The 18,144-nt window shown below is 43.9% G+C and overlaps 2 protein-coding genes across 3 annotated transcripts in view; both read left to right on the top strand.

Annotated features, from left to right (window-relative positions):
* Window positions 1-8,382, top strand: part of xrra1 (X-ray radiation resistance associated 1) — a 51,427-nt gene extending 43,045 nt beyond the window's left edge. The window contains exons 8-10 of the mRNA XM_059963247.1: window positions 109-213; window positions 7,523-7,760; window positions 8,374-8,382. Coding sequence (XP_059819230.1) covers window positions 109-213; window positions 7,523-7,760; window positions 8,374-8,382 — 352 coding nt within the window. The remainder of the gene's footprint in view (window positions 1-108; window positions 214-7,522; window positions 7,761-8,373) is intronic.
* A 124-nt stretch (window positions 8,383-8,506) lies between these two features.
* The window catches only part of LOC132390996 (X-ray radiation resistance-associated protein 1-like), a 46,230-nt gene continuing 36,592 nt past the window's right edge, over window positions 8,507-18,144 (top strand). The window contains exons 1-4 of one of the 2 annotated variants that reach the window (XM_059963586.1): window positions 8,507-8,787; window positions 10,111-10,172; window positions 13,797-13,922; window positions 17,414-17,504. In XM_059963586.1, coding sequence (XP_059819569.1) covers window positions 8,541-8,787; window positions 10,111-10,172; window positions 13,797-13,922; window positions 17,414-17,504 — 526 coding nt within the window. In that variant the 5' untranslated portion in view covers window positions 8,507-8,540. The remainder of the gene's footprint in view (window positions 8,788-10,110; window positions 10,173-13,796; window positions 13,923-17,413; window positions 17,505-18,144) is intronic. The other variant, XM_059963587.1, reaches the window with a different exon arrangement.

Here is an 18,144-nt window from a genome sequence, read left to right as displayed (position 1 = left end):
CAAATGTGGTAAGTATCTAGATCAGCATTGATTGGGGGGCTGAATGGCCTGTATTGTAAATACTCATCTCACTAAGATTTTCTTATTGCCATATGTACGTTAACTCAGGTTGGAAGAGCCCTTACCAAGGTTTCCGGTCCTTGAGGTCCTGATGCTGGATGAGAATAGATTCTCTGACCCCTGTGTGTTCTCAAGCCTGGCTGGTCTTCACAGGTAAAAAATACCGTTGGACTAACTCTTCCTTTTCTGGTTCAGAAAAACCTGCTTCAACAGGCAAGAACCACTCAGTAGCATGAGGGAGATTTTATTCATTTACACCATGGTATATTTTATAGATTAGTTTTGTGTTTCTCTGTCTTCCACATGTCTGTTGAGTTGGATAGGACTGTTCTCTCCTAGTTGTATACTTATCTACCCGTTCTTCGGCAGAGGACCTCATCTCTTCCTGTAGAGTCATAGAGTACTACAGCACAGAAACCCACCTAATCTGTGGTCCGTGCCGAACTGTTACTTTGCCTGGTCCCATCGACCTGCATCTGGAGCAAGGCCCTCCAAATCTCTCCCATCCATGTATCTATCCAAATTCTCAAATGTTGCAATCAAACCCACATCCACCACTTCCACTGGCAGCTCGTTCCACACTCTCACCATCTCCTGACTGAAGAAGATCCCCTTAATGTTCCCCTTAAATATTTCACCTTTAACCCTTAACCTATGACCTCTAGTTCTAGTCTCACTCAACCTTGATCGAAAAAGGTTTACCCTATCTATACCTCTTTTAATTTTATATACCTCTGTCAAATCTCTTCTTATTCTCCTATGCAGCATGGAATAAAGTCCTAACCTATCCAACCTTCCCCTATAACTCGGGTTCTCAAGTTCCGGCAATATCCTTGTAATTTTTCTCTGTATTCTTTCAATCTTATTGATATCTTTCCTGTATCTCAGTGACCAGAACTACACACAATACTCCAAATTTGGCCTCACCGACATCTTATACAATTTCAACATTACATCCCAACTCCTGTACTCAGTACTATAATCTGTGAAGGCCAAAAGCTCTTACTTTAACTCTCTACCTATGATGCCACTTACAAGCAATTATGGATCTGTCAGAATCAAAATCAGGTTTAATATCATTGATGTATGCCATGAAATTTGTGGTTTTGCAGCAGCAGTACATTGCAATCCATAATAGTCATGGCTGAGGGACAACACAGAGGTACTACTCATGGCTGCACGGGTCTGTCACACCAGACAAGACCCACGATGCAGACTGTGCAAGGAATCGGCTGAAACCATCTAACACATAGTAGCAGGATACAAGATGCCGACAGGGACAACATACACTGAAAAGCACAACCATATTGCAGGAATTGTGTACAGAAACATCTGTGTTGAGTATGGTTTGGACACTCCCGTGTCCAAATGGGAAACACCCGAGAAGGGAGTAGGGAATGACAGAGCTAAGATCCTGTGGGACTTCCAAATCAAGACAAAGAAGCAGGTATTGGCCAAACAACCAGACAGAGTAATATTGGACAAGGATCAGAAGAAATCAATAGTAATAGATGGGCAATCTCCAATGATAGTAACGTCAGGAAAAGAGAATATGAGAAGCTGGAGAAATACCAGGGCTTGAAAGAGTAGATAGAATGGATGTGGAAGGTTAAATAAGCCAGAGGAGCAGAATTAAGCTATTTGGCCCATCGAGTCTGCTCTGCCATTCAATTACAGCTGATCCTTTATTCCCCTCTGTCCCACTCCCTGGCCTTCCCCTTCTAACCTTTGATGCTGCAGCCAATCAAGAACCTATCAATCTCTGCCTTAAATATACCCAATGACCTGGCCTTCACAGATGCTTATGGTAACAAATCCCACAAATTCATCACCCTCTAGCTGAAGAAATGTCTCCACCTCTCTGTTTTAAATGTTTTTTCTCCCCTTGCATTTTTTCTGGAGCAATAGAGAGCATGTCTGTAGGTTAGTGCTTTGGTCTGGGTGTGGGAATCCTGTGAATCTTTCAATCTCCCAGATGACCACATCTGCGCCAGGTGCACCAAGATGCAGCTCCTGAGAGACAGTGTTAGGGATCTGGAGCTGCGGCTTGATGACCTACAGCTTATTAGGAAAAGTGAGCAGGAGATAGATAGGAGCTACAAGGAGTCAGTCACCTTGAGGCTGCAGGAGTTAGACAAGTGGGTGACTGTCAGGGAAGGGATGGGAAGAGCTCAGATAGTAGAGAGCACCCCTGTGGCCGTCCACTTCAGTAATCGTTATCTTGTTTTGGATGCTGTTGAGGGGGGTGACCTGACAGAGGACGACCACGGTAATCGGATCTCTGGCACTGAGCCTGCTTCCGTGGTGCAGAAGGGAGAGGACATGAGGAATACGGTAGTCATAGGGGATTCCATAGTGAGGGGAACAGACAGGAGTTTCTGTCAAATGATAGAGATAACTGCATGGTGTGTTGTCTCCCAGGTGCCAGGGTACAGGATGTCTTGGATCCGGTGCAGAAGGTGATTCTGAAGGGAGAGGGTGAACAGCCAGAAGTCTTGGTACACGTTGGTACCAATGACATCGGTAGAAAAAGGGAGGAGGTCTTGAAGAGAGAATTCAGGGAGTTGGGTAGGAAACTCAAAAGTAGGTCCTCCAGGGTAGTAATCTCAGGATTGTTGCCTGTGCCACGTGCTAATGAGCGTGAGAATAGCATGATCAGACATGTTAATGCGTTTCTGAGAGACTGGTGTAGGGGACAGGGCTTTGGGTTCCTGGATCATTGGGACTCTTCTGGGGGAGGTACGACCTGTACAGAAAGGATGGCTTACACCTGAACCCAAAGAGGTCCGATATCCTAGCAGGCACGTTTAATAAAGCTGTTAGGGAGCGTTTAAACTAATTTGGCAGGGGGATGGGAGCAGGAGTGATAGGGCTAAGGAAGGGGAAAGCAGAAATAAATCAAAGATGGCGTGCAACAGAGATGATAGAAAGGACAGGCAGGAGATGAGGCATAATCACACCCTTTGGTTGATGATTTACAAGGCAATAGAGGTGCCCTGCAGTTAAAACAAAAAGCAACAAATAATGGACTGAAAGTGTTATATTTGAATGCATGTAGCAGGAGAAATAAAATGGATGATCTTGAAATTCAGCTACAGATTGGCAAGTATGGCTTTGTGGCCATCTCTGAAACTTGGCTGAAGGATGGCTGCCACTGGTAACTGAATGTCAAAGGATATAGGGTGTATTGGAAAGATATGTTAATAGGCAGAGGGGGTGGTGTGGCCCTGTGTATAAGAAATAATGTTAAATCATTAGAAAGGGATGATGTAGGATTGGAAGTTGTAGATTCTCTATGGGTTAAGTTAAGAAATGGCAAGGGTAAAAGGACCCTAATGGCAGTTGTATACAGGCATCCAAACAGCAGCTGAGATGTGGATTACAAATTACAGCAGGAGATAGAAAAGGTGTGTCAGAAGGGCAATGTCATGATAATCGTTGGGGATTTTAACATGAAAGTGGATTGGGAAAACCAGACCAGTACTGGACCTCAAGAGAGAGAATTTGTAGAATGTCTAAGGGGTGGCTTTTTAGAACAGCTTGTTGTTGAGCCCACTAGGGGATCAGCTGTGCTGTATTGGGTGTTGTGCAGTGATCTGAAGGTTACCTTAACCTTAAGAGAGCTTAAGGTTAAGGAACCTTTGGGGAACAGTGATCACAATATAATTCACTTTGAAATTTGAGGAGAAACTAAATTCCAATGTGTTGGTATTTCAGTGGAATAAAGGAAATTACAGTGGCATGAGAGGGGAACTGGCCAAGGTTGACTGGAAAGGGACACTAGTGGGAAGGACAGCAGAACAGCAATGGATGGAGTTTCTGCAAAACATGAGGGAAGTGCAAAACAGATATATTCCAAATAAGAAAAAATCTTCGAATGAAAGGACATCACCATGGTTGACAAGTGAAGTCAGAGACAAAGTAAAAGGAAAAGAAAGGGCATAAGCCAGTGGGAAGACAGGATTGGGAAGCTTTTAAAACCTTGCAGAAGGAAACTAAGAAGGTCATTAGGAAGGAAAAGATGGATTGTGAAAGGAAGCTGGTGACTAATATCAAAGAAAATACTAAAAGCTTTTTTAAGTATATAAAGGGTAAAAGAGAGTTGAGGGTAGATATAGGACCAATAGTAAATGAAGCTGGAGATATTGTAATGAGAGATGCAGAGATGGCAGAGGAATTGAATGCGTACTTTGCATCAATCTTCATAGTGGAAGACACCTACAGTATACTGGACATTCAAGAGTGTCAGGGAAGTGAAGTATGTGCAGTGAAAATTGTGACTGAGAAGGTGCTCAGAAAGCTTAATGGTCTGAGGGTGGATAAATCTCCTGGACCTGATGGAATGCACCCTCGGGTTCTGAAGGAATTAGCTGGATAGACTGCAGAGGCATTAACAATGATCTTTCAAGAATCGATAGATTCTGGCATTGTACCAGATGAATGGAAAATTGCAAATGCTACTCCACTATTTAAGAAGGGTGGGAGGCAGCAGAAAGGAAACTATAGACCTGTTAGCCTGACATCAGTGGTTGGGAAGTTGTTGGAATCGATTTTTAGGGATGAGATTACGAAGTATCTGAAGGCACATGACAAGATAGGCCAAAGCCAGCATGATTTCTGAAAGGAAAATCCTGCCTGACAAACCTTCTACAAATTTTTTAGGAAATTACAAGCAGGGTAGACAAAGGAGATGCAGTAGATGTGGTGTACTTAGATTTTAGGAAGGCCTTTGACAAGGTGCCGCCACAGGAGGCTGCTTAGCAAGATAAAAGCCCATGGAATTACAGGGAAGTTACTAGCATGGGTCAAGCATTGGTTGATCGACAGAAAGCAGAGAGTGAGAATAAAGGGATCCTATTCTGTATGGCTGCCAGTTACCAGTGAGTTCCACAAGGATTTGTGTTGTGACCCCTGCTTTTTATGATGTATGTCAATGATTCGGACTATAGGGTTAATGGATTTGTGGTAAAATTTACCGATGATACAAAGATAGGTGAAGGAGCAGGTAGTGTTGAGGAAACAGAGAACCTGCAGAGAAACTTAGATAGTTTAGGGGAATGGGCAAAGAAGTGGCAAATGAAATACAATGTTGGAAAGTGTATGGTCATGCACTTTGGTGGTAGAAATAGACGGGCTGACTATTATTTAGATGGTGAGAGTATTCAAAACGCAAAGGTGCAAAGGAACTTGGGAGTCCTTGTGCAGGATACTCTAAAGGTTAACCTCCAGGTTGAGTCAGTGGTGAAGAAGGCGAATGCAATGTTGGCATTAATTTCTAGAGGTATAGAATATAAGAGCAGGAATGTGATGATGAAGCTATATAAAGCACTCGTGAGATCACACTTGGGAGTACTGTGTTCAGTTTTCAGCTCCTTATTTTAGAAAGGATATACTGACATTGGAGAGGGTTTAGAGAAGATTCAAGAGAATGATTCCAGGAATGAAAGGGTTACCATGTGAGGAATGTCTGGCAGCTCTTGGGCTGTATTCCCTGGAGTTCAGGAGAATGAGGAGGGATCTCATAGAAACATTCCAAATGTTGAAAGGCCTGATTAGATATGGCAAGGTTATTCCCCATGGTAGGGAAGTCTATGACAAGAGGGCATGACTTCAGGATTGAAGGACATCCATTTAGAACTGAGATGCAGAGAAATTACTTTAGTCAGAGGGTGGTAAATCTGTTGAATTTGTTGCCGCGAACAGTTGTGGAGACCAAGTCATTGGGTGCATTTTAGGCAGAGATTCTTGATTAGCCAGAGCATCAAAGGGTTATGGGGTGAAGGTAGGGGAGTGGGGATGACTGGAAGAATTGGATCAGCCATGATTGAATGGTGGAGCAGACTCGACGGGCTGAATAGCCTACTTCTGCTCCTCTATCTTATGATCTTAAATGGACACGCCACTATCCTAAGGCTGTGCTCTCTTGTCAGAGTAAAGCCAGAATAATACTAGTGGTGGTAGGAGCACTTGGAGCTGTAACACCTGGACTGGGATAGTGACTCCAACAAATCCCAGGAACAACATCTGAGATCTTGGTCCAGAAGAGTGCACTACAAGGAGCAGCAAGGATACTGTGCCAAACCTTCTAACTCCGAGGCCTCTGGTAGAGGACCTGAGTTTGAGGGGAAAATACGCATACACGCCACCCATAAGTGGTGAGAAAAAATATAAAGTAAATTAGTACAAAAAGAGAGGAAAATAGTGAGGCAGTATTCATGTGCTCACTGTCCATTCAGAAACTTGATGGCAGAGGGTAAGGAGTTTTTGCTGAAATGTTGAATGTATCTTAAATCTGTTCCTCCTCCTTGATGGTATCGATGAGAAGAGGGTATGACCTGGGTAATGGGGGTCCTTAATGATGGATGCCACCTTTTTGAGACATCACCTTTTGAAGATATTCTCATTGCTGGGGAGGCCAGTGTTCACATTAGGCTTATCTACTCCCTTCCTTTCATTGTTCAACATTCTTAGTGTATCTACCCATTCACCTGGCTTACTTTTGCTGGTTGGGACTGCCCCATATCTTATTCTTCAACTCTTCAAATTGATCTTCAAGTTCAAGTTCTACACAACTATGAATGGTCCTCGAGCTCAAGTGCAAGTTTATTGTTATTTAACCATACAACCCTAAACAAAACATCTTTTCTCTGGGGCAAAGGTGCAAAACACAGCACATAGAGTTACAATCTAGCACATACAGTCACAAAATAATATGAGCACAGGTCCTGGAGTAGCATGGCCTGAGGATTGACAGGTTGACATAGAGTGCGAGGTGTAAGACAGTATAATATTACTGACACTATTATAATAAAACAAGCAGTCGTATATATATGTGAACCAGCAGCAATAAAAGATGAAAAGTGACCAGTACAGGATCGGAGTGTGTTTGTGAGTTGGGGAGTGGGGTGGGAAGGGGGCAGCAGGGCATTCAGACATTGTGTGCAATGTGTGGCAGCAGGGTGTTAAGAAGTCATAAGGTACTAGCCCCCAGCATTGAGGACATCTTTAAGAGGCAATGCCTCAAAAGGTGGCATCCATCATCAAGGATCCTCATCATCCAGGGCATGACCCCTTCTCATTGCTACCATCAAGGAGAAGTTACAGGAGTCTGAAGGTAGACACTCAACATATCAGGAACAGAATCTTCCCCTCCACCATCAGATTTCTGAATGGACAATGAACCCGTGTACACTATCACATTCTTTTTTTTTGCTCTCTGTTTGCATTATTTATTGAATTTTTTTAATAGACATTGTACTGCTGCCGCAAAACGATAAATTTTGTGACACATGCCAGTGATGTTGAACCTGATTCTGACTGAGTCTAACATCCATTTCAGTCAGATTATAAACACTTTGCCCATAAATTCTTTTCAAATCAAAATATTATACCATGCCGCTTCTCTCTTGCTGTTAAATCTCAAATACTGATTTCAGATTTAATGAGGCTGATTTAATTTCAGGCTGAAATACTTAAATCTTGATGAAAACAGCTTTACTGGGGTGCCCTACCTGCAGCAAATGGAGGTCTCTGCGCTCTTTGAGAAGACGGAAAGTACTCTGCTCTCCCATTCAGTCATCAGCCAAATCAAACAGCCCGTCAAATGTCTGTCGCTGAAGTCGGCAGAAACTTCTCTGTTTCATTCTGATGTTGAAGTTGAGAGAGGACTCAGAGAAAAGGTGGTGGAGAGAGTGGAGGAGGTGGAGAGGGTGGAGGAGGGGGAGAGGGTGGGGGTGGGGGAGAGAGTGGAGGAGAGGGAGAGGGTGGAGGAGGGGGAGAGAGGGGTGGAGGAGGGGGAAAGAGTGGAGGAGGGAGAGAGGGTGGAGGAGGGGGAAAGAGTGGAGGAGGGAGAGAGGGTGAAGGAGGGGGAAAGAGTGGAGGAGGGAGAGCGGGTGGAGGAGGGAGAGATGCTGAGGGTGGGGGAGGGAGTGGAGGAGGGGGAGAGAGTGGAGGAGGGAGAGAGGGTGGGGGTGGAGGAGAGAGTGGAGGAGGGAGAGAGAGTGGAGGAGGGGGAGAGGGTGGGGGAGGGAGAGAGAGTGGAGAGGGAGAGGGTGGAGGAGAGGGTCGAGGAAGGGGAGAAGATGGGGGAAAGAATGGAGGAGATGGAAAGGGTGGAGGAGGAGGAGAGGGTGGGGCAGAGAGTGGAGGAGGGGAAGAGGGTGGAGGAGGGGGAAAGAGTGGAGGAGGGAGAGAGGGTGAAGGAGGGGGAAAGAGTGGAGGAGGGAGAGAGGGTGGAGGAGGGAGAGAGAGGGGTGGAGGAGGGAGAGAGGGTGAGGGAGAGGGTGGAGGAGGGAGAGAGGGTGGAGGAGGGAGAGATGCTGAGGTTGGGGGAGGAGGGGGAGAGAGTGGAGGAGGGAGAGAGGGTGGGGGTGGAGGAGAGAGAGGAGGGAGAGAGAGTGGAGGAGGGGGAGAGGGTGGGGGAGGGAGAGAGAGTGGAGGAGAGGGAGAGGGTGGAGGAGAGGGTCGAGGAAGGGGAGAAGATGGGGGAGAGAATGGAGGAGATGGAAAGGGTGGAGGAGGAGGAGAGGATGGGGCAGAGAGTGGAAGAAGAGGAGAGGGTGGGGGAGAGTGGAGAGGGACAACAGAAAGTGGAAAATGTTGAGGAGGGGAAGACTGTGGAACAGAAAGAGGTAATGGAGAAGAAGGAGGAAGTGAAGGATGACCAAGAGATGGAAGACGACAAGGAGTTAGAAGATGAAGACAAGGAGATGGAAAAACCTGTGATCAGTAGGTTTAATTTCTCAATTCCCTTTCCTTCCCTACAGTCAATGATTTATAATCATGTAGATGATGACTACTTTCTGGTTACTGCTTTTGTCATTTGGCAATGGCACTTTAACTGTAGGACGAAACCTAGCTGACCCGACATGCAGATGTCTGCTCCTGGATATATTCAATCCAGGACACTACAGCACTATACAGGCCTTTCACCACACGATGTTGTGCCGACCTTTTAACCTACTCTAAGATCAATCTACCCCTTCCCTCCTACATGACCCTCCATTTTTTTCTGTCATCCATTTGCCAATCTAAGAGATTCTTAATTGTACCTAACTCAGAGGTTCAAAAGTCAAATTTAACATCAGGAAAATGTATACAATATACATCCTGAAATACTTTTTCTTCGCAAACATCCACGAAAACAGAGAAGTGCCCCATAGAATGAATGACAGTTAAACGTGAGAACCCTAAAGTCCTCCCCAGTTTCCCCTTCCTGCACGTAAATGGCAGCAAGCAACGACCCCGCCTCCCCCCACCAGCAAAATAAAAGCGCATCGGTACCATCGCCAAGCCCAAGCATGTGCTAAACAATAGCAAAGACACAGGCCAAAGTTAACCCAAAAGCTTCACATTTCCTCCAAGCATCGACAAATCAAAGGTTCTCTTTCTCCCTGGCGAGGGAGAGGGAGGTGTCCCATTTTCACAGCGAGCAGGAGGCATAACAACAACCTGCTGGTTTACCATGTTCAAAGTCTGTTTTGTTGCTTTTTTCGACAAAATGTATCTTCTTCTACCACTCCCCCCCCCCCCCCCCCCCCCGGCAGTGTGTCTATTCACCCATCATTCTCTGTGAACAAAAACCCTACTCCTGACATAACCCCTATACTTCCCTCCAATTACCTTAAAATTACATATACAAAATGCTGGAGGAACTCAGCAGGTCAGGTAGTATCTATGGAAATGAATAAACAGTCAACATTTTGGGCTAAGACTCTGAATTTTACCTTAACGTTTCTAAACATGAGAAGGTCTACAGATTCTGGAAATTCAAAGTAACACATGCAAAATGCTTTATACCTCCTCTTGTTAGCCATTTCCATCCTGGTAAAATGTCTCTGCCTGTCCTCTCGATCTACACCTCTTCTCATTTTGTACGCCTCGATCAAGCCTCCTCTCATCCTTCACTCCACAGAGAAAAGCCCTAGTTCACTCAACCACCTCATAGTTATTAGGATTGTGAAAAGTGGTGGCATATCATACAAGGTTTAAAAATGCACATTCAGCACCATCTCCTTGTCCACTCATTAACTTGTTTTCATTCCTTTACAGATTCTTTACTTCGACCCGAGAGTTCCAATAGTAGCTTCGGTGAGACCTCTACTGCCATGGAGGTATGCTAGACTGCTTTAAGTGTGGCTGCAGTGATTCCTTAACCTGTTGGGACCACTGGAATCTACCAGCTGTCATTTCCTGAGCTGAATTCCCTGCCATTGATAGCCCCAATCAGGAAAGAAGAGAAACAAAACTCAGAGCATGGATCAGAACAGTATAGGAACAGGCCCTTCAGCTACAATATTGTGCCAAACCAATTAAATTAGTAATCAATGGTCCAACTAAACTAATCAAATCAATGCCCATATCCTTCCATTTCCCTCATATTCATGTGCCTATCTAAACATCTCTTAAAAATCCCTACTGTTTCCTCTATCTATGCTTCTCATATTCTTATAAACCTCTATCATTGTCGCTTAAGACATAGGAGCAGAATTAGGCCATCTTGCCCATTGAGACTGCTCTGCCATTCAATGATGGCTGGTCCTTTTTTCTATCTCCTCCTCAAACCTGGTTCCCGGCCTTCTCCCCGTAACCTTTCATGCCATGTCCACTCGAGAACCTATCAATCTCTGCCTTATATACACCCAACGACCTGGCCTCCACAGCTGCATGTGTCAACAAATTCCACAGATTCACCACCCTTTGGCTAAAGAAATTCCTCTGTAACTTTGTTTTAAATGGATGCCCTCTTGTCCTAGACTCTCCCACCATAGGAAATACCCTTTCCACATCTAATTTGTCTAGGCCTTTCAGCATTTGAAAGATTTCAATGAGATCCCCCCCCCCCCCATCCTTCTAAATTCCCATCATTCCAGTGAGTACAGACCAAAAGCTATCAAACTTTCCTCCTATGATAACCCTTTCAATTCTGGAATCATCCTTGTGAACCTCCTCTGGACCCTCTCCGATTCCAGCACATCTTTTCTAAGATGAGGGGCCCAAAACTGTTCACAATACTCAAGGTGAGGCCTCACCAGTGCCTTATAAAGCCTCAGCATCACATCTTTGCTCTTGTATTCTAGACTTCTTGAAATGAATGCTAACATTGCATTTGCCTTCCTTACCACCAGCTCAACCTGCAAGTTAACCTTCAGGGTGTTCTGCACAAGGAATACACAAGGAATACCTCTGCATCTCAGATTCCCGGATTTTCTTCCCATTTAGAAAATACTCCGTACATTTATTTCTACTACCAAAGTGCATGACCATGCATTTTCCAACATTGCATTTAATTTGCCACTTTCTTGCCAATTCCCTAATCTGTCTAAGACCTTCTGCATCCTACCTGTTTTCTTAACACTACCTGACCCTTCACCAATCTTCGTATAATCTGCAAACATGGCAACAAAGCCATCTATTCCATCATCTAAATCATTGATACACAGCATGAAAAGAAGCGGTCCCAACACCGATGCTTGCGAAACACCACTAGTCACTGGCAGCCAACCCGAAAAGGATCCTTTTATTCCCAATTGTTGCCTCCTACCAATCAGCCAATGCTCTGACCATGTTAGTAACCTTCCTGTAATACCATGGGCTTTTAACTTGGTAAGCAGCTCGAGCAACATCTGTGGGGGGAAGAAAGGAATTATTGACGTTTTGGGTATAAACTCTGCAGCTGTCTCTGTAGGATTTAGACCACAGGATCTTAAGACATAAGAGCAGAGTTAGGCCATTTGGTCCATCGAGTCTTTCCCACCATTCCATCAAGGCAATGCCATTCTCCTGCCTTCTCCCAGTAACCTTTGACATCCTGACTAATCAATAACCTATCAACTTCCTCTTTAAATATACTGAAGAAAATTGGTCTCCACAGGCATCTGTGGCAATGAATTCCATAGATTCATCTCTGTCTGGCTAAAGAAATTTCTCCTTGACTCTGTTCCAAAGGGATTTCCCTCCAGTCTGAGGCTGTACCCTCTAGTCCTTCACTTTTCCACTATAGGAAACATCCTCTCCATGTCTACTCTATCCAGGCTTTTCAATATTCAATAGGTTTCCATAAGACCATAAGGTATATGATAGGAGTAGAATTAGGCCATTTGGCCCATTGAGTCTGCTTCGCCATTTCACCGTGGCTGATCCATTTTTCCTTTCAGTCCTAATCTCCTGCCTTCCGTCCTTATCCCTTCATACCCTGACCAATCAAGAATCTATCAACCTCTGTCTTAAATATACATAAAGACTTGGCCTCCACAGCTGCCTGTGGCAATGAATTGCAAAAGTCACCAGATCTAGGCTAAAGAAATTCCTCCTCATCTCCTTTCTAAAAGGACGTCTCTCTATTCTCAGGCTGTATCCTCTGGTATTAGATTCTCCCACACAGGAATCATCCTCTCCATATCCACTCTATCAAGGCCTTTCACCATTTGATATGTTTCAATGAGGTCATCTCTTATTCTTTCAAATTCTAGTAAATACAGACCCAGAGCCATCTAATGCTCTTCATATGACAAGCCATTCAATCCTGGAATCATTTTTGTGATTCTCCTTTGAACCCTCTCCAGTTTCAGACCGTCTTTTTTAAGATAAGGGGCCCAAATCTGCTCACAATACTCCAAGTGAGGCCTTGCCAGTGCTTTATAAAGTCTCAGCATCACATTCTTGCTTTTATATCCTAGTCCTCTTGAAATGACTGCTAACATCGTATTTGACTTCCTCACCACAGACTCAATCTGCCAATTAACCTTTAGGGAACTCTGCACAAGGATTCCCAAGTCCTGCTGTGCCTCAGATTTTTGTATTTTCTCTCCATTTAGAAAACAGTCAACCCTTAATTTCTTCTATCAAATTGCACTTCCTGACTCTATATTCCATCTGCCATTTCTCTGCCCATTCTCCTAATCTGTTTGTCCTTCTATAGCCTCTCTATATCCTTTATATCCTAGCTTACTTTCATATTCCATCTTTACCTTCTTAACGATTTTTTTAGTTGCCTTTTGTTGGTTTTTGAAAACTTCCCAATTCTCTAACTTCCCACTAACTTTAGCTCTATTATATGCCTCATCTTTAGCTTTTATGTTGGCTTTGATTTCTCTTGTTAGCCATGGTTGTGTCATCTTTAGGATACTTCTTCCTCTTTGGGATGTATATATCCTGTGTCTTTTGAATTGATTCCAGAAATTCCAGCCATTGCTGCTTTGCCATCATCCCTGCCAGTGTTCTTTTCCAATCAACTCTGGCCAACTCCTGTCTCAAGCCTCTGTAATTCTTTTACTCCATTGTGATACTGATAAATCTGACTTTAGTGTTTCCTTCTCAAATTTCAGGGTGAATTTGATCATATTATGATAGATGTATCATATTATGATCAAATCTCCTAAAGGTTCTTTTACCTTAAGCTCTCTAATCAATTTTGTTTCATGGCATAACACCCAATCCTGAATAGCTGATCCCTGAGTGGGCTCAACCAGGGGCTGCTCTAAAAAGTAATCTCAAAGGCATTTTAGAAATTCCCCCTCTTGGGATCCAGCACCAATGTGATTTTCTCAATCTCCTGCATATAGAAAACCCCATGACTTGTAATATTGCCCTTTTGGCATGCATTTTCTATCTACCATTTTTAATTTGCAGAATTACTAGAATTACTAAAAACTACTGGTGGTTGTATGGATGGTTTATTCACTTCTGAAGAGATACTGTGGATAAAATAACTGAAGTCATTCTCCCTTTCTTTCCAGGGACAAGAATTTATGGACCAGTTTCTGGAAAACCCTGAAGCCAAGCAAAAGTGTTTCCCTGAAGCAATGTCTGAATTTCTGCCTCCTTTCTCGGGACTAATACACCTCAGCCTCGCAAAAAACAAGGTATCATCTGAATTCTGTGTCGGTGTCTCTGCCTCAATGTAAGAATGAGGGGTGACCTTACAGAGATGTTTAAAATTATGAGAGGATTAGATTAGCTTAATTTGTCACATGGTGGAGGGAAGAGTTAGATTTATCATGGAGTAGGTTAAAGTGTTGATGCGACATTTTTGGCTGAAAAGGCCTGTACTGTGCTATGTTCTATGTACATTGAAACATACAGCTCCAACATAGGATGCCCACAAATTACTAACCCTAAAGCCTGATTTATACTTGCGCGTCGCATCTATGCCATAGGTACCATGTACCCTACGCCATACCTACGCCGTACCCTATGCCCAAAAAACTCACGCATTGTGGCAACGCAGACCATAACAACTGTGATTGGTCAAGTTGGTAGCGTTGCATTTCCTCCTATGCATTTCTAGTTGCTTCTTCTCCGCCATGTCTGTACACTGATGTGAAATAGATGAACCAAATCGTCAAATCTACCTGCCGACATGCGAAAATGTTTGAAATGCATTTCCTCATCCATGTCTCTCACAAAGAAACCCAACAAAGTGGCATAGAAACTACACTGCCAACTAGCATTTTGGCACACACCAACGCATGCTCGCTACGGCGTAGAGCGACACAGAAGTGAAAATCAGGGCTGCGGCATAGCCCATATGAACAAGTATAAATCAGCCTGAGCTCGTACATCTTTGGGCTGAGGGAGGAAATCGAAAATGCTTGATAATGGGGAGAATTTGCAAACTCCTGTACACAAGACCATGAGATATAGGAGCAGAATTAGGCCATTCAGTCCATCGACCCTGCTATTCCATCATGGCTGATCCCGGATCCCATTCAACCCCATACACCTGCCTTCTCATTATATCCTTTGATGCCCTGACCGATCAGAAAACTATCAACTTCCGCCTTAAATATACCTATGGATTTAGCCTCCACTACAGTCTGCGGCAGAGCATTCCACAGATTCACTACTCACTGGCTAAAAAAATTCCTCCTTACCTCTATTCTAAATTTTGTGGCTTCACCCTTCAATTTTGAGGCTGTGCCCACTAGTTCTGGATATCCCCACCATAGGAAATGTCCTCTCCATATCCACTCTATCTAGTCCTTTCAACATTCGGTATGTTTCAATAAGATTCCCCTGCATTCTTCAAAATTCCAGTGAGTACAGGTCCAAAGCTGCTAAACACTCCTCAAATGTTAACCCCTTCATTCCTGGAATAATCCTCATGAACCTCTTCTGGACTCTCTCCAATGACAACACATCCCTTCTGAGATATGGGACCCAAAACTGTTGATGATACTCCGAGTGCAGCCTGACTTATAAAGGCTCAGCATCATCTCCTTGCTTTTTTTATTCTATTTCCCTTGAAATAAATGCCAACATTGCATGTGCCTTCTTCACCACAGACTCAACCGGTAAATTAAACTTCTGGAAGTCTTGCACGAGGACTCCTAAGTCCCTCTGCACCTCGATGTTTGAACCTTTTTTCCCATTTAGATAATAGTCCATACTATTGTTCCTTTTGCCAAAATACATTATCATACATTTCCCAACACTGTATTCTATCTGGTACATTTTTGCCCACTTTTTCAATTTGCCTAAGTCCTGCTACAATCACTTTGCTTCCTCAGCATTACCTACCCCTCCACCTATCTTCATAACATCCACAAACTTTGCCACAAAGCCATTAATTTCATTGTTTAAACCACTGACAAAAAATGTGAAAAGTACTGGTCCCAATACTGAATCCTGAGGACATTGTCAGTCACTGGCACCCAACCAGAAAAGGTCCTTTTTATTCCCACTTGCTGCTTTCTGCCCGTCAATCATTCTGCTGTCCATTCCATTATCTCTCCTGTAACGCCATAGTATATTATCTTGTTAAGCAGCCTCATATCAAATGCCTTCTAAAAATCCAAGTAAATGACATCTCCTGCCCTTCCTTTGTCCACCCTGCTTGTTACTTCCTTGAAGAACTCTAACAGATTTGTCAGGCAAGATTTTCCTTTACAGAAACCATGATGACTGACTTATTTTATCATTAGTCTCCAAGTACCTCAAAACCTCATCCTTAAGAATAGACTCCTACACTTTCCCAACCACTGAAGTTAGGCTAATTGCCTATAATTTCTTTTGCCTTCCTTCCTTCTCAAAGAGTGGAGTGTCATTTGCAATCTTCCAGTCCTCCTGGACTGTGCCAGAATGAAGTGATTCTTGACAGATCATGACCATTGTATCTGTTATCACTTCAGCAATCTCACTCAAGACTCTGGAGTGTACTCCATCTGGTCCAGGTAAATTATCCACCTCAAGACCTTTCTCCTTTGTAATATCATTGGCACTCACTCCTGCTCCCTGTCTCTCACGGATTCTGGCATATTGCTAGTGTCTTCCACAGTGAAGACAGATATGAAGTACTTATTAAGTTCACCTGCCATTTCTTTGTCACCCATTACTACCTGACCCGCACCATTTTCCAGTGGTCCAATATCAACTTTCACCTCCCTTTTACGCTTTATATAACTGAAAAAACTTTTGGTATCTTGCTTAAGTTATTGGCTAGTCTGTCCTCATATTTCATCTTTTCCCTTCTAGTTGCTTTTTATTGGATTTTAAAAGCTTCCCAATCATCCAACTTCTCACTCCTTTTGCTATCTTATATTCCATTTCCTTGGTTTTTATGCAGTCCTTAACTTCCTTTGTCAGCAACGGTTGTCTATCCCTGCCATTTGAGAACTACTTCCTCTGTGGGACATATCTATCCTGTGCCCTGTGAACTATTCCCAGAAACTACAGCCATCACTGCTTTGTCGTCATCCCCACCGTTATCCGCCTCCAATCCCCCTGGGCAAGCTCCTCTCCCATGCCTCTGTATACGTACATGCATACATTCATTCAGATACAGCACGCAGTAGGTCCTTCCAGTCCTTTAGGTCGCACCACCCGGTAATTTCCAATTTAACCCTTGCCTATTAACAGGGCAGTTTACAATGATCAATTAACCCAGCAACTGGTATATCTTTGGACTGGGGGGGGGGGGGGAACTCACAGGAAGGACATACAGGCAGCGGCGAGAATTGAAATTGGGCCGCTGGTACTGTAAAGCAATGTGCTAACCACTACACTACGTGTTAGTCATCGATGCAAATGAAGCATTTCACTGTATGTTTCCAGGTACGTGTGACAATTAAAAGAACTCTTCTGCCCAATGGGAGAGTACAGGAGAGCCTGTCCAGGGTAGGCAGGGTCTTCGATCATGCTGGCTGCTTGACTGAGGCAGCCAGAAGTATAGGCAGATTCCATAGAGGGAGGCTGGTCTCCGTGATGTACTGAGCTGCGTCCACATATCCTCTGCAGCTTCTTGTGATCATGGGCAGAGCAGAGGCCAGCCCATGAAGTTTGCAGTAAAGTATTGCAGGCAGGCTCTCCCACAGAGAGCTATGACTGACTCATGTTCCCTTTCCCTCTGTTTCAGATAGTGGATGACGAGGAGCTGTTGGCTGTCTGTCTTTTCCCAGCACTGAGGAAACTGACCATCTATAAAAACCCAATCACCCTCAGCACTGGTAGGATATCTTGTTGCCACAACTGTTCATCTCTGTAAACTAACACAGATGAACAGCTAGTATCCTGATACTGCAATCTCTGCTCCACTGAAAATGTGTTTTAGCTAAATTGCAACACTGGCTATTCATCCAACCCCAACCCTAACCCAAATGCATTCAACCCACACTAACATTGGACAGTAAAGTACAGACCCTTCAGCCCACAATGTTGTGCTAACCTTTTAACCTATTTCAAGATCAGTCTAACTTTTCTCTCTCCCTTAGTCCTCCATTTTTCTCATGTGCCAGTGAGGAAATTGGAGGGGGGAGTAGTGGGTGCGTGGCACGTACTGTCAGTGGTGGTGGAAAAGACAAATCCATTAGGGAGACTGAAGAGACTCTCAGATAGGCACACGGATGAAAGAAACATTGAGGGCTGTGTGGGAGGGAAGGGTTAGATTGATCTCAGAGTAGGTTGAAAGGTCAGCATAACAGTGTGGGCTGAAGGGTCTGGATTGTGCTGCAGTGTTCTATGTTCTAATTCTGATAGCAGTTATATACGTAACTGAGATTGAAAGTCTCGGTGTGGTACTGAGGGAGCTCTGCACTGGCAGAGGCACTGTTTTTTTACTAATAAAATATACTTCATTCAAAATAAAAT

Source organism: Hypanus sabinus, chromosome 3 (genome assembly GCF_030144855.1).
Source record: "Hypanus sabinus isolate sHypSab1 chromosome 3, sHypSab1.hap1, whole genome shotgun sequence".
Lineage (NCBI taxonomy): Eukaryota > Metazoa > Chordata > Chondrichthyes > Myliobatiformes > Dasyatidae > Hypanus > Hypanus sabinus.
This window is presented reverse-complemented; position numbering and strand designations above follow the sequence as displayed.